We start from the raw sequence: 14,829 nt of genomic DNA, 5'->3' as shown, positions 1-14,829 counted from the left end.
GAATAGATTACACAGGCGTTCGATACGTACGTTTGGAAATCGCAACTCTCTAATATCGGGATTACCGTATAACGCGACCTCTATTTCCCACCCGATAAATTACTCCACACATAGCTACACATAAAAACTAATAAAACATTTCAGTGCAAATTTAATATTATGAAGCGTTATCTACACCCGGTACCCGTTGATTTGTCTTTTTTAAAGACAGTTCTTGTTGTTTTCCCATTATTTTGCTGCGCACTGGGTCAACATTGTCACCTTAACCACGACTGGCCTATTTGTATTTCCTTTAAACCACTTACCGTATATTGATATTGCATCTTAAGCCGGGATCTTAAGATAACCTCATCAAACATCTATTACATTAAAGGCCCATTCAGTGATTTGCTCATCCGGACGATCGTAAAAATCATCAAAATTCAGATTTTGGTACCTTTGTAATTGGCATAGATGTGCTAACATAGCCTGCTAGTGGTTCGGTCGAAAGCCGTGTATTTTAGACAAAATAGAGCATTTGCATGATTCTGGACTTTTGATACTGACAGTACAAAAAGTCCGACTCGAGATCGAAAGAAGCTCACTCTCCACGTACCAACACGCGTTGCGTATTGTTTCTACTACTTATTACATCAGTAGCTACTATTTTAAACATAATACACAATTTTAACTGTTTTTCATATTTGAATTGACCGTTAGTTTGCCTCGATGACCTTTAATTGCTTATTTTGTTTTCTACTACAAAATTGTAGCTTAAAAGCGTCTGTTTTAAATCAATTTAGACTCTACTTCCCCGTGTTAGAAACACTGGACTAGGAAGTTTTTCCAGTCGATTGGTGGCGCACTGTACGAAAATCTCGATTTTCTCAGAGTTGAAGTAGAAAACCTTTCTAAAACTTCTGTTTTTGACTAATTTGTCGATGTAATTCAGGGGAAAAGTGGTTTAATGAAATTCTGTAGACTTATTCTTTATTTCTAAGCAACTCTGACAAATTTCCATTTTTTTTAATGTTCCTGTGAAATCCCTGAAAGGGCCTTTAAGGGGTCCAAAGGTATGTCACATAAAGTGCGAAGTCATTCGACAGTATGCATATTTGCACATAGAATCACACACTGCAAGGACCTCAGGTGGGTAAGGTGGTCTTGGAATATCGGTCAGCCGGTCAAAAACACCCCAAAGTTGTTCATCATGGCTTCCTACAAACTGACCTACTTCAATGGAAGAGGAAGAGTTGAAACTGCTCGTACGCTTTTCAAACTGGCAGGAGTCGCTTTTGAAGATCATAGAATTGAAATGAAAGACTGGCCTGAATACAAACCAAGTAAGTGCGGTTTTTTTAAATCATGAGATGGGGAAAAGTTTTAAAGGTTGAATTCTATAGTTTGAAGTTAACGGAGAAAACCCGGCATGGTTTGGAAGTAGTTTAGTTTGAGCCAGGCTCATAACTACCATAGGGACGTACATGGTATCGGGGACCCAGAGGGTCGGGGGCATCCAGCTAAAAACGCTTATTTTGTAAACAGATAATACTCTGTGATTATTTATGGACGAAAACTAAGCAAAATGCTATCAATGAAATAATATATTAAAAATACATTTTGTTTTGTCAACGATGACAATCTGTTCATAAACAGTTTTAGGACATTTTAACTCTTTTTAGGATCTATAATATTTGACATTAAACACTACTTTTGCATAATAACTTTGCAAAAGTATTATAGTCAATATATTCAGAAAATACAAGATTGGATTGAGCAATCAGTCTTTTTGATTATAATGTGCTTGTAACTAACAGTAAACTATATATTGCGATTAAACATATTTTTAATAAAATGCCATGCTTTTAAGGGATTGCAGGAGCTATATTTTTCAGTTTTAGCCATTTAATGTGCATTTCGTGATCCACAGCATCATCCCCTACCTTTCTCAGCAACAAAAAAAGTTGAGATCTTTATTCCACTTGAAACCTCTGGCTACATAGTGACAGACAATTTCTTGCATATTAATTCGTTCAGCAAAAATATCTTGAAAACTGTATTACGTTCTGGTACACCAGGACGAAATTACAACACATTGTCTATGGAGCAGTGTAATACGGTAATAAAAGTTCTTTGTCAAGTCCAAAGGAAAAACTTGCGTTTTCTGCTGAGAGTTTCGCCAGAAACCTTCTGGCTTTCTCAAAGCGATTGATGTTGTTATTGAGAGCGGGAATCCCGGCCGGATGTAATTATTTTACCGGAAGTACTCCTGTCTCCTACGTTGGTCTTGAGCAGAGGATCAAAGATGTAGCTTAGAAAGAATGTCCCCTCGTCTCTGTTCATGGTGTTGTCTCCTCTCTTGCGAATCCATACTGATTCCTTGACCCATCTTGCCCTGCGGTTTTCTTCCCTATCAAGAAAGATCCACAGCATCATCCTCTACACAGCATCATCTCCTATCATCTTTGGTCTTGCCAAATAACTTTTATTAGCTGTTTAATCAACAGACCTGATAAACCTCTTCAGGCAGTGTAATACAAATAATCTTGCATAACTCGCAAACGCAAAATCGGAATCAACTGAAAGTTTTGGAATAAGATTTTTTTTTTGTGGATATCTACTGAAAAATGTCATAAAAAGAGGATGCTAGATGACGAAATACTCCTTTAAGAAACTGTAGTGTACAACATTATGGAGCATAGCTCCCCCCATCCAGAGAAAATGATACCTCCTTAGATTGTTATGGACATGATGGGTGTATTAAAGCGCAAAAATGTTGACGGTCAGGTTAAGGTTGAATTGAGTTTGAATTGAGTATAGATTGTCGATCACAATTCTGCGCCAAAATTTAAAGGTCATTTGAGGTAGACTAAATATATTGTTGGATTGTCAGAATGTTCAAAGTGGTGTCAAGGTTGTTGATGTGAACTGAATATTGATGGTCGGATTGTCATAAAAACGTGGTGCATGTAATCACTATTAAGTGTCAAAACCATCAAGGTCATATCAAGGTTAATAACAATGAATAGTTGGATTATCATGAAACTTGGTTGATATGATCACCCTTGAGCAGCAAACATTCTGAGGGTCGTCTGAATATAGATTGTTGGATTGTAGTGAAACTCGGTGGATGTGACTTCCATTGAGACCTTTGTTACAAGTAGGAATTAAATATAGACCTATTTAGCACACATTTTCAATTTAGCTTTCAACATGAAAATTCTTGAGTATTTCCTAGTATGTCGTGGTAATACCGATATTTCCAACCCGGTTAGTTATGACACAAAAATACTACCATTCCAAATACATGTCAAAGCAAAATTATGAAACATGATCTTCATACATGGCGTTGTCTTTTAAAAAAAAATCAGTTCGAGAACGTTTTTGTGTAAATTTGATTAAAAAGTTGAATCTGGCCAACGGCATTTGTTGAGAAATAGATCACACTGTAAATGCATAAAACTGTTCATTTCTGGAGCCACGGTTCCCCGCGCATCGTGTAGCCTTGTAGGGCGAGTTTCCCGACAGGAGTCTTATTAAGGGATGAGTCTATAGGAATAACGACCAAACAAAGAAATTCTTGTTTAAGCCGTAATATTGTAGTCTTTCAACCCTTTCACAACTTCAGCTGTGTAACTTACAAAAATTCCCGCTAAAAAGTGGTTCTTTTAATTTTAGAAAATACATTAATAATCGCATTGGACTTTTCGTACTGATCGTACTATAAGTGACCACCAGCCTATAATGTTCTAATCACACTATAGACTGGGATTACATGTGACGTCATTGCCAGGCAATCGGTCTCTATTGTTCCTTGTCCGGAAATATGCCCACGCAGTCAGGGACCGTGCTTTTAAAACTCCCGCCAGATCACAATAAGGCCATTGAACTGCGTAGTAGCCAAACGTACTCATTGAAGTATAACGGTAGAACGTTCCCTTACCGACTCATTATTAATGTGTGGAAAGGGGTCAGGGACGGCATTCTGATCATTCTAATCCTTTCTTTTGAGGTCAATAGATAAAAGAAAGGCCTTGAACACAGGTGCCGAGTTGTAGATAATATTTAATCATCAAAGCTGATGGCATAAGAAATTTCGAGGAGGCAGCGCTTATTATTTCTTGTAAACACAATCTAATGTGGTACTCACTACATGTAGAAGGCCGGGCGGGTCTGCAAATTAGTGCATGAAGCTAGTAAAGATATAGCTTTATGTTCAGTTTAATCAATTAAAATACTATGGCTGGATATTAAAAAAATCGCGAGGCATTAAGTATTAATTTTTATATTATTATGACAAAATCCAGTCCCTTCTCAATTGAATAGGCTCCGAGATTAGACTTTCCTTTCCAAAAATAAATTATACATGTATGGCCTAGAGGACATGATATAGGCCTAATCTAAACCCATATTCGGTATCCAGAAACCTTCACAGTCTGAGCGGCGCTCGCATCGCATTAAACTAGACAAAGTTCGCTAAACTGAGGCCTGCTTCAATTGCCAACCTTTATCGAGGGGCGAGTTTGAGGTTTCATAGTCATCTATTACCTATACCATTTTTCACCCCGATGTGGCAGTGATGTCAACGCGTTGTGAACAGCTGTTTCGCTCGCGCATCTATGCGGTGTCTTTAAGCGCGTGCGTATGTACACCAGCGCCATCGAACTCCAGCGAGTGATGCTTGTTTGTCTGGGGCTGCACCTAATAAAATTCGTTTCATATCTCTTTCCCGCCATGAGTGTCGCAAAATACATCATCTCCCCGGGGGAGTACAGAGTTATGTTCATTGCATTCTGAAATACGGACATTTCGGCTGGTGCCTTCATCACAAAAAAGGAATCCCCGATCATCACGATAATGGCGCGCGATCACGAACACCCGGCAAGCGGCAGAGCGTTTCAACCAATGACAAGTCTTGATTGTGTCCGTTTGTCTGCAATGCGCGTGCGCCACGCCGCTCATTGCAACCGGCATGGTAGTATGAAACCAGTACTCCTCTGTGGAAACCAGCTTACTGACGCACAGTGTCTTCGACCCTATATCTTCATGGCAGGAATCGCCATGGTAGGATAAATCCACAGCCACGATTAGCCATTTGGTTCAAACCTTTAAAGCTCTTTTAAACTAATAATTAGTCGAGGGACATAACTAAGGCTACTCACAATAGCCGGGTAATCGATCTTGGTTGTGCGTGATTGCTTGTATACCCCATTGAGGTCAATGGTCATCGACTTTATACTGCCTACAGTGAGTGCAGCTGTACTACACGCTGCACGCTGTAGTCCATAACAGGACCAACGCAATATAAAATGGTCAAATTTTGAGTTCAAAGCGCACGGCCAATTTTCAAAGCGCATTCTAGCGACTATCATATCTGTTCAACACGTATTTCCAAGTTTATGAGACCAAATCTGGTTTCTTGAGAAAAAATCATGACGGGAGATATTCATCATTTTCTAACCCGGTATCAGAAGATTTTCGTCTGATATCAAAATCGTGCATAGCAATTCACGTGTATCGATCCCGTGTATTCATTTTAGTGTCCCTTCTGCACCAAATAATTATTAGCCAGGCGGTGTCGGTGTGTGACGTGACCCCGGATGTGACGTCACTGTCACATCAGGGTGAAATGTAGTCTTGGTACCAGCCGGTTTGTGCTCCTCCGTCACCGTTAGTGACGGAGGAGCACAAACCGGCTGGTACCAAGACTAGGTGAAATGGTATTGAACAACGCAAACCAGCCAAATTTGTCATAAGTTTGAATAGCCATTAGAACAACCGTGAATATAGTGTCAGAAAGTCTTACACATCTTAGTATAACCTTGTCGTTAGCGTGATACTGAATGCAGCGCCATATTTGGAATATATTCGTACACGGTGTGGGCAAATAGTTGCTCAACTGTAGGCTAAGTAGGCCTAAATCATGAAAATCGCTTAATCGGAATAATACTAACCAGTAACGGACACCGAGACAGCACTACGTTTGAAGTTTGAGGTAAGTAAAGCTTTTCCTTGTTATAAAAAACAAGGAAAAGGCAGTCATTTTTATCACCACGCGATATTATTAAAAAGTACATTTTGAGAGGGCCTACGCTGCTTCTTTTGATTCTAGTGTAAAATCTGTTCATCACATGTAGTCCGATTTGGTATCTATGGTCTCATCAAAGTCTTGAGAACTCTTTTTGATGTTATGTTGGTTAACAAAACGATACTGTTAAAAATAGCGGTATTTATGCAAGCGACGTATCTATTGTGTAAAGTGCATTGAAAATTGTCGGCTAAAGAGGGCATAAATTAAAATCGCGAAGAGTAATAGCAACAATAACTATCTACATTCCAAGCGGAAACGCTTTTCAAAAACATACCACCTTTTTCGGGCAATCGCTGAAACCGAAATATGAAATTCCAGGCCATCTGTAAAAAAGTGCGTGAGCAGAAATGACCATGAACTTGGGTCACCGAAACAAGTGTTTATATTGGTGTCAGGCCTATAGCTGCCTATCATAGTGATACAACAATTAGCCCCCAATAACGGCTTTCATTTGAACCGTTATTTGTTAAACTGCGATTTTTACCTTTTGAGAAATCAATGAATGTATCAAAAAACTTTTCGAAAGTCGATTTAAAATGGCATAACCCGTTAAGCCGTAGTCTTAAGGTGGCCTTGAGGCTACTAAGCCTAGCCCGCTCTCGAAGCCCGAGTCTTAACTCTAGCCGGATTTCTTCAACGCAAATTCAACCTAGTCTTAGTGGCCTTCCAGGCTTAACGCTTGACAACCTCGTCCCTTTCAACCAGCGACTTAATTGTATAAGCTGTTGGAGGTAGATGTATATAAGCTGCGGTCCTCACGGTTTACCGTACTAACAAGGTTGCCGTCTCATTATCGCAATGTTCCCGGCGCAAAGACTAGCCTGGACCCGCGGTCTTGTGCTTGGGCTTATACCGTACACAACTTGATGCAAGAATATTGTGTCTGTTTTTGTGTCTTTTATGTATTATTTTATTTCCACTTGGCTTTTTATGAGTCCAACTTGTATGAATGATACGTCTATGCTTTATACTCGTGATTTTTTCTTTGCATCCTAAAAAGGGTAAAACTGTAAGCCTAATGGAAAGGAATCTGTGATTCCCCTAAAAAGGAAAGCAACCAACGTGCTATCTACTGCTGATATCAGTAGTCTTCTCAGATCTCACATGAAGTTATCTGTTGGTACAATATTTATAATTATTTAAGTAGAAGATATAGCAATATTATATGCATCTTATCCGTAAATTCAGTTTTAATACTGCATGCATTATTGTTTCGTGTCAAATATTTACTATATCTTTACCAATTTTGTCCTTCTTCTATTGTATTAAATTGATGTCCAACCTGGTATAATATAGGCACTCCAAAATAATAATAATAGGCCTACTTATTAAGGCTTGGATAGGGACAGGTGGTATCATATAGTTCATGATGATGATGATGATGATGATGATGATGATGATGATGATGATGATGATGATGATGATGAAAGAATGTTTTAAAAATTATATTCGTTGTTAAAAATATCATTCAAAATGTGTAGGTCTTATGATGATAGCAACAGCTACTTAAAAAAATTCAACTAACTCAAATGAACACTAAAATAAAATGCTGAAATGTTCAACTAAATCGAACAATTTACCCACAGTGGCGTAACTAGACATTTTCATTTGGGGGTGGGGTGGGGGAAAGCGGGTGCAAACATAATAAATGAGGGCAGGCATCGTTCATGCTGTTTGGGTTTGTAAGGGTGGAGTGGGTCTGAGGAGTTATGGGATCTGCTTGGAATGTGTCCCCGGAACATTGGCGTAGATTTCTTTTTTGACATGGGGGGGGGTGGAGGTGGAATTGAAAAATAATTATGGTACAAATGCCATATTTAAGCTATTAAAGTTGGTGACATATAGGCCAATGGTACAAAAGTGGGATAAATGCAATTTATTTAACCTTAAATTGTGAAAATGGCCACAATAAAGGCATTTTCATCCCATCATGGGCGAAATACACAATTTTTGCACGCGTTTTGTCCCAATAAAGCCTTTTTTGGAAGCTCAAATACATTTACGCTCAAATACATGTACATCAGTCTCTCTAAAAAACAAAACCAGTATATGTATTTGCAACTGCAATTTCTTTTTTCGTCTGTGCCCTGAAATTTTATTCACCCCCGACCAAGAAAACTGGCTACGCCCCTGTATTTTGGGCTAAAATAGTCTTGTTTTTGCGCGCTTCGCCACAACAAAAAGTCCCAGTAAACATAGGCGTAGCGATTACTACACCGAGTATTGATAATTTTGACAATACCCAAATCACTGCCCACTGATCACTGTATGAATAGAGGCCTGAATGGGTTAAAATGGCCAAATATGAGGTTAAAGAGCCGAGAAAAGCCGCTGTGGGTTTTTAATGGGCAAAAAAGCCCCCCAAACCCTGCCACACTATTATCATCTCAGAAGAAGGTGAAGGTGTGGCATCTAAGGTATGTCTAAGGTATGTCTAAGCCTGGTCTAACAGGCTTGCGTAGACTACGGCTACAGAAGACTAATTTCGAGAAATGCAAATTTTACTGAAGCCTGGGGCTAATCCTACAAGCCTGGCCCACGGGCTAACGAAGCCTCGAGGCTATGGTAGCCGTGCTTCGGGAAATACGTTTTCAGTTAAGCCTGGTCTTACGACCTCTTAAGCCTTGAGGCTAGACAAGCCAATTGCTAAGCCACCCGTCGAGAAATTCGCCCGTAGAGGCCTTCTAAGATTTCCTCCCTGCTTGAACTATTTTTGGGCTCGCGAAGTCAGTGAGCAGGTGAGGGCCACAGATTACGGCTATTAATGACCGTGCGTATACACCAATCCGACTTCGCCATTACTGCGGTGTCCCCGATGTAAAACTGCGGTGTCCCGAGGTCGGGGGTTCCACCTTCCACCCATTATTTATTGTGTGCTACACAGAATTGTATCCGGGAATTGTACACAACAGTGATATTCAATACACGATCATAAGTATTGAATTACGAATTAAATCTCCCGCTCTGGTACATCTGTGTTACCGTCAATAGAGGGCCAAATACAGTAAACGCTTCTCGGATTGGTGTATACTGACAAATCGAGCTCGGAACCGCCAAAACGTCTCGCCCTGACGGGCTCGTAGGCTCGTAGGTTCAATCCGAGTTCCGTCGTTCAACTTACGCGTGATTATAGGTAACCGCAGTCTGCCCCTCATGGGCTTGGCGAGCCCAAAAGTAGCGATAGGATTCAAATGCTGCATGAGGGAGGAAATTAGAGGGCCTTGAACAAGGCTACGCATCGTGCCGCACATTTCTTAGAAACGTTGCTTCTTACGTTTCCGACTTTATCGTCATGTACGAAAATGTGTCATAAAATAATAACATAATAAATATTGACCGACCTACCAACCCACCCCAAACATTCCACGGAGGGCAAAACGATTTTTGGCCTAATTAAGAGGTTTCGATTCCACGTCTTGGAGAGCAATCTGAATACATGTATCAGGAAAGTTGAGAGAGCAACTTTCCTGCATGTAGTTACCACTGATCAGTGGTAGTTACGCTGAATATATACTCTATCGCTGAGTGACAAAAGGCGCTCTTCCTCATAGGCCAAAACCAATCGCTATCGCTCAGCTATGTAGTATAAATACAGCTTTAAACGGGCGTAAGCAGTATAAGCACCAAGGCAAAGAATCGCAACCTCACAAATCACGTATGTTGTGTACGTGATGATTTTGTCAAAACAAAGTCATCACATTGTTCTGGTAATCTATTTGAATCTCTAATATCACTCATTTTCCTATATTAAGTATATATATATTGGACAAAAGTGATAATAAATAATTTTTCTTTTTATATATAACAGAAACACCGTTTGGATCACTGCCTGTGCTTGACATAGATGGGAGAATAATAGTTCAAAGTAAAGCAATTTTTAGGTACCTAGCTAGAGGATTTGGTAAGTTCAAAAATATCCGAAAATAGTTATTATTATCATGGTTTTTTTTATTTATAGGAATCGTCTTGATTTCTGCATGCAACAAAGACAACCTGGTCTCTCTAATATTGTAACCAGTCTATATCACACCGAGCCCACATTTGTAATCAGCCTATATGAGACTGAATAAATTGAGTCGAATTTACCCCCTCTGTTGGTCAGTGTTACATTAAGGTTACTCTACGTTTAAATTACCCCCTCTGTTTGGCAATTTTACATTAAGATTACTGTTGCTTTCTTGCCCTGCGGACCATTATTATATTGGTACTCCATTAGTTGCAACTTGTCCTCACTATGGGAGTTTTCGCCGGATTTGCGGCCTTGATGTTTTTTGTTGATATTGGGAAAAAAACATCAAGGCCGCTAGGGCTGAGGCCGGAAACTCCCATAGAGAGGACTTGCAACTAATGAAGTTTCAATATAATAATGGCCCGCATGGTTAGAAAGCAAGGTATATGCGTAACCTTGACATGTATGTTACTTTTAATTAGTAAAATTAGCACAGGGGGGCCACCTCAATATTTTCCTTAAATAAAGATATCCGGTCAAAATTCCACTAAAATCCTTAAAAACTCATGTTTGCAATCTTAGAATGTAGTGGAACCTACACAAATAGATATATATAACAATGTTGGTCTTTCATTTTGAATCCCACAATTGAAGGTTTTTATGGTGAATCTAACTGGGACTGCGCTCAAATTGATTCCATTGTGGACATGCTGGACGAATTTTATTATCCTAAGATGTTTGTAATTCTCACTGGCTCCGGTGAAGAAAAGGTAAGCATAAGAAATACTCTGTTTTTATGGATTGTTCGAACAAATGCCCCTTCTGTAAAAAAATACAACAACAACAACAACAACAAAACCCGACACATCACCCGCAAAAAACATGCTCACTGGATGGTTCCAAAAATTTCGATACACCCTGTATTTGAAAAATTAAAAAAAAAAAAAAAAGTTGTTGTGTTGCCCTCAACCGTCCGACCCTAAATCCTGAAAAATCAGGGTCGCAATTTTTTTTTTTTTTTTTTTTTTTTTTTTTGAATGATTTTTTTTTTTTTTTTTTCTCTTTATACCTCAGTGAGGTTGGCGAAACGCCTTTATTTTATTTAGTTTATATATCAAGCTCAAAAACTTGCTATTCCACAATATTGCGGCTCAATAGCCACGACATGTAAATTAACATTATCAAAACATTATGTATAACTTATTACAGTATATTCAAATGAACCTTAAGTTCATCCCAGACATTTTGATTTTCTTTTATAATTGTTGGCACATTTTCTGCATTTGTTGTTATTTCATTCAATCTTTCTACTTCATTAATAAAGAGCATTGGTATAGGAGTAAATATATTGGTTTCACTATATCTTATTTTGGCCTTGTAAACTGAAAACGATGCTATAATTAAGAGCAGGTTTACAAAATCAAAATGTGAGTCTTTCTTGTTCCAACCATAAATAATATGTTCTAGAGACACGTTCAAGTGTGCGTGTGTAGCGCGTGCGAAACCAGGAGTTGAGTGTTTACAAACACAGGAATTCGAGGAGGTTAGACCCAAAAAGCAGTAATTCGAGAAGCTTCTCAAAGTGGAGAACCCTATAGGGGGGTTAGGACGTCTTTTTCTGGCATTTTTGCCTTCAATTCGAGGAGATCCATAATTGTATTTGTGCTAAGTTCTCCTCACACACCTCCTCACATTCCTGTGAAAACTCCTCGTATTGTATGTAAAGTGTGCACAGTTTAACACACTTCACACACTATGCTTTTCTGTCTCCTCATTTAGACTGCGCTACGAGTATGAGTGTGTGTGTTGTAATTAACACGCATTCTTTAAAGAAAATCCAAAATGATGTATTTTTCCTGCATGATATGAAAAAGTGTTCATAGTCCTCACGACAATTGCAGAAACAACATTCGTCCGAATTACTAATCTTCCATTTCAATAGGTTTTTCTTACACGGTATTAGGTTATATAAAAGGTTATATTGAAAGTGTCCAAATTTGTTTCGAATTCTATTTTTTATTTTAAAAGTGAAGATTTGTCTCCAAGATGATTTACTTGTATTACAATTGAAGTGATCTTGCCAATATTTAACGCAAATTGGGTCGCATTCTGATGGCATTAAAAGTTTATATATTTGTTTTGTGGATAGCTTTGAAATGTGTAGTTTGGTTTTCCCAACTTGAAATAATCGATCATTGCCCTTTGTTTTGTTGAAATCTACATGATTATTTAAAATTAACGTTTTCCATTCTTTTGGTATTGCTGTCAGTAATGTATGCAAGTTAAAAACATCATTTGGACACCGAACTATTTGTCTTAGCTCAAAAGAGTTATAAACGATTATTGATTACAATATCACTTAAGTACATTATACCAGCATCTTTCCACTTCTTAAACATAAGCAACTTATTTCTAAATTTTATGTCATTATTGTACCAGATTATTTGATCATGAAGTACTCTTGCTTCGTGTAAAGAGGCATCAGCATTCTTTTTTTTCAACATAAACCAAGATTTTAGTATCTCTGTGTAGAACTTGGGAATTTTTTCTTTTGTTACTTCCGATACATTAGAGGACTTACATTCCAAATTAAGTACAAAATCTAGGCCTCCTATTTGATTAAACCAAAATTTTGCTATTTTTATCCAAATACCATGATCATTTTCGCAAAGTAATCTTGAAATCCATTTAATTTTTAGAGCTCTTATTTGGCTTTGCAGGTCTATCATTTTCAAGCCACCATATTCCATGTATCCCGTTCTTTTGACTTTTTCCCTCTTTGAACCCCAAATAAATTGAAAGAGCATTTTGTTTGCTTCTTTTATCACATAATCTGGTACATGTATAGAATATGCACAATATAGTAGTTGTGAAACACCGAAAGTCTTGACAACTGATATTTTACCATAATATGATAGTTTTCTGGCTTTCCATCCGTTCAAAGCAAGTTCCATTTTCTTTAATTTTTCAGACCATATCAATTTATGACATTTCTCAATATCTTTTCCAAAGTACATACCTAGACTTTTAATAGGTTGTGTTGACCACGAGATAGTTGTTTGAGGAATGTTAGGGGGACTGTCTCCCAACCAAATACCTTCTGTTTTGTTTTTGTTAAGCCTAATTCCCGCAGAATCACTAAATTTTTCAATTGCTTCCAATGCTTTCACAACTGATGTTTCATTTCTGACAAGTAAAGTAGTATCGTCAGCCAATTGGACTAACTTAATCTCTAAATCAGACTCATTTCCAATTTCGATACCCTGTATTTTCTGGTTTTGTTTAATATCCCCAGATAAAAATTCTACCGCTATTATGAATAAAAGGGCCGAGAGAGGACATCCTTGCCTAATACCTCTGCTGATTGTAAAAGATTCGGATAACCATCCATTTACAGAAACACAACTATTAATGTTACAATATAGAGTAGATACCCATTTTCGGAACTGTTCACCAAAACCCATTTTGATTAAACATTTATCAATAAACGGTATTTCTAGCGTATCGAAAGCTTTTCGAAAGTCAACAAATAATACTGCACCCTCCTGTTTATTATTCGTACAAAATTCTATCGCATCTTCTATCAGACGAATATTTTGGCCACTAAAACGACCCTTCACATACCCTGTTTGCTCCGGATTTATCACTTTATCAAGAACTTTGTGTAATCTCAGTGCTAGAGCCATCGCACATATTTTATAGTCATAATTGAGCAATGAGATAGGACGCCAATTATCTAAATTCGATCTATCACCCTTTTTGTATAGTAAGGTTATTACTCCTTTACGCTGTGTATACGACAGTTGTCCCTCTTGAAAACCTTCATTGATTGCATTAACAAACATGTATTTAATGTCATCCCAAAATGTTTTATAAAATTCTGGAGTCAATCCATCAGAACCCGGAGTCTTATTGATTTTGAGACGTTTCTTTCTTCTGTAAAAAAATACAACAACAACAACAACAACAAAACCCGACACATCACCCGCAAAAAACATGCTCACTGGATGGTTCCAATAATTTCGATACACCCTGTATTTGCCTTATTAGGCAAAAAAAAAAAAGTTGTTGTGTTGCCCTCAACCGTCCGACCCTAAATCCTGAAAAATCAGGGTCGCAATTTTTTTTTTTTTTTTTTGAATGATGATTTTTACAGATTTGTTCAAAAACTCAATGTTTTTCACTTAAAATTAATATTTTATTGAAAGACTAGTCTTTAATTGATGTCTAACAGGAATCCAGAAGTCAAAATTGACAAATGTCCCCTAATTGAAGAAGCATTATTTAATATTTGAGGGGAATTTTAAAAACTGAAGGTTTAAAAAAAATTAAAAAAAAAAAAAATCCGACCGTCCGACCCAAATTTCCCATTTTCCCACTTGAGGGCAACACAACAATTTTTTTGGCCTTATGAAACGTTCTGGATATTTAGTCGTGCTAACACTTTGAACGCTCAGAAACAACATGGTAGAGAATCTCAAATTGACTTACTCGATGTGTTTATTTACCTTGTTTATAGGAAAAGGCTGTGGCTGAATTCACAGAGACAGCAACAAAGGTTCTTGGTGACCTGGAAAAGATACTATCAGAGAACGACGGAGGCGATGGATATTTTGTCGGAAAAAGGTATAACTAGATCTGGTTACAGATCTGGACCTAGCTGGGGCCGGAAATGCCAGTCTTAACTTAAAGTTTGACCTTTGACCGGCTATTATGGACATCTCACACCATTAATGGTGCATCACTGTAGCATGTAGGGGCTTTATCCGTCTTCCATAGGCTGAGATACAGCTACTTTTCCGTAATTTTA

General features: G+C 38.0%; 1 protein-coding gene across 1 annotated transcript; it reads left to right on the top strand.

Moving 5' to 3' along the window:
• The first annotated feature begins 1,128 nt into the window (after positions 1-1,128).
• On the top strand, positions 1,129-14,655 carry LOC140170800 (glutathione S-transferase 1-like). Its single transcript, XM_072194020.1, has 4 exons — positions 1,129-1,322; positions 9,879-9,971; positions 10,674-10,789; positions 14,539-14,655. The coding sequence occupies exons 1-4, from the start codon at positions 1,190-1,192 to the stop codon at positions 14,653-14,655; spliced, it is 459 nt and encodes a 152-aa protein (XP_072050121.1). The 5' UTR covers positions 1,129-1,189.
• Positions 14,656-14,829: the final 174 nt, after the last annotated feature.

Source organism: Amphiura filiformis, chromosome 15 (assembly GCF_039555335.1).
Source record: "Amphiura filiformis chromosome 15, Afil_fr2py, whole genome shotgun sequence".
NCBI classification, from domain to species: Eukaryota; Metazoa; Echinodermata; class Ophiuroidea; order Amphilepidida; family Amphiuridae; genus Amphiura; species Amphiura filiformis.
Note: the sequence above shows the minus strand (reverse complement) of the source record. Positions and strands in the feature narration are given on the sequence as shown.